The sequence below is a fragment of the Penaeus monodon genome, unplaced genomic scaffold (genome assembly GCF_015228065.2).
Source record: "Penaeus monodon isolate SGIC_2016 unplaced genomic scaffold, NSTDA_Pmon_1 PmonScaffold_10821, whole genome shotgun sequence".
Classification (NCBI taxonomy): domain Eukaryota; kingdom Metazoa; phylum Arthropoda; class Malacostraca; order Decapoda; family Penaeidae; genus Penaeus; species Penaeus monodon.
This window is the reverse complement of record NW_023639517.1, coordinates 5,001-7,163: the sequence shown is the minus strand read 5'-3', so window position 1 is coordinate 7,163 and position 2,163 is coordinate 5,001. Positions and strand designations below refer to the sequence as shown.

Sequence of the window (2,163 nt, the reverse complement as noted above, 5' to 3'; positions counted from 1 at the left end):
ATTTAGTAAAAAAAGTGGGGCGAGGGAGGTAAAGGCCTAGGGCACCCGGGGCGCGGGTTCATAGTAGTATAGAACGGCCGAAATGATTTTTGGCCCCCTTTTTTGCCCCTCTCAATTTGTAGCAGCGGGGGGTGGGGGTTTGAGGGAGGGGGCCCAGGCGGGGGAGGCGTAGGTCAATTTGGGCCCGGATAAATACCTGTAGATTTCTAAAGCCCCGGGAGGGGGAACGCCAAGGGGGGACTTGAAGCACGCAGCATGTGAAGCCTGTACGAGGCAGACCTCACGAGGGGCCCCGGGCTTTCTTTGGGCCCGGAGGCTTATCGGTGGTGACGCCGAGCAGCTTGGGGGAACGGGCTACGTCGAGCGGATTGGGTTTTTCCAGCGTGAGGATGGGGGAGGGGGGGGGGTTTTTGGGGGAGAAGTCGAAATGCATCTCAACTGACTTTAGCATTGATGGTGGCGTGATTTTCGGTGGTCCAGGAGAGGGGGTTTTTCGAGGGGGCGCTGGATGGCGGAAATATACAGGGAAAATATCAAAGGGGGAGGCGATGGTCGAGTCATCCCCGTTTTCCAAAAGCTCGGGATCGAGGAGAGCGTCCCTTTTTTATGACTTTGGGAAACAAAAGGGGGCCCCCTTCTACCCTTGGGGGGGCCCCCACGTGGTTTGGGAGAAGTTGGGGTAATTTACCCTGCACGCGCACGGCCTGTTTTCCTGTTGGAGAGGGAAAATCCCGCCAAAACCAAAAAGGGTGAGGCACTCCCCGATGCCCGTGGAAGCTGCCTGCTTTTGAGTGACCGTAGTGTGGGCCACCAGGCGGAAAACTTCTTGAAATCAAAGAAGATGCTTTGGGGACGGAGGGTTTGCGCTTGTCGAGGTGGGGTTGGACGAAGTCGAAGAAACTGACGAGGGGAGTGTTGGGTGGAAGAGGAGGGGCATGTTGCCGAACTGCCCAGTGTTTAAACCCTGGGGGGCAGGGGCCTGGGAAGCCGACAAAGCTTTTACACAGCAGGGTGGGGCCCAAAGGAGTAATGGCGATGGGTCGGAGTTTGGCCCAAGAGGCGGGGGCTTTGGGGGTTTTTTTTTGATTTGGGGGTGACAAATGCCGGGCTTTTCCCTTTTTGATGGGACTTAGGCCCGTTGCAATGAGGCGATTATAATGGAAGTTTTGGGGGTTTGGGAAGTTCCATTTCGAACTCCCTTTATGGGGGGCCCTTGGCAGGTTCCCAAAGGGGGGGGGGTGGCTCTCCCTTTACGCCCGGTTTTTTCCCCCTTCTGTGTGTGGGCTTTTGTGCGTGTGTGTTTTGGGGTGTGTGTGTTTGTGTGTGTGTGTTTTGGGGGGGGTTTTTGTGTGTGTTGTGTGTTTGTGGGTGGTGATGATGAATAGGTAAAGTAATATTTTATTTATATATAATATAATAATATTATTTATATAAATATACAATATAATATAATTTTTATAATTTACAATACACACACAAAACACAACCCCAAACACACACACACACACACACAACACCAAATATATATATAAAATATAAAATTTTTTATATATATATATATATATATACATATACATATATCTTTTTATATTTTATAATTAATATATATATATATAATATAAAAAAATTTTTATATTTTATAATTTTAAAATATATATATTATAAAAATATTTTAATTTTTATATTTTTGTTAAAACAGCCCCCCACACACAGATATATATATTTATTTTATATATATTTTTAATATATTATATATAATATACATATATGTGTTTTGTGTGTGTGTGTGTGTTTTTTTTGTGTGTGGGGGGGGGGTGTGTGTTGTGGTTTTGTGTGTGTGTGCGGGTGTTGCGTGTGTGTGTGTGTGTGTGTGTGTGTGTGTTTTGTTGGTGCGTTTTTGGGGGTGTGTGGGGTTTTTTGTGGGGTGTTGTTTTGTATAGACAGATAGATAGATAAACAGATATATGTGTGTTTTTAAATTTTAAAATATAATATTATATATATTAAAATATATAATATTAAATGTATATTATATTTAATAAATATATTTTTATAAATATAGATTAATTTTTTTCACCGTATATATTATAAAAATATATTTTATATTATTATATATTAAAATATATATATAACATAGGGGGCCCGGTGGCCGAATGGTTGGCC

At 43.6% G+C, this 2,163-nt stretch overlaps 1 protein-coding gene across 1 annotated transcript; it reads right to left on the bottom strand.

Annotated features, from left to right (window-relative positions):
- Positions 1-280: 280 nt before the first annotated feature.
- On the bottom strand, positions 281-1,066 carry LOC119568794 (pistil-specific extensin-like protein; the record flags this gene model as incomplete). The annotated part of the gene is made up of 2 exons (XM_037917237.1): positions 281-504; positions 689-1,066. Coding segments are annotated over 2 exons (602 nt in total), but the record flags the coding sequence as incomplete, so codon positions are not given.
- Between the last annotated feature and the right edge of the window lie 1,097 nt (positions 1,067-2,163).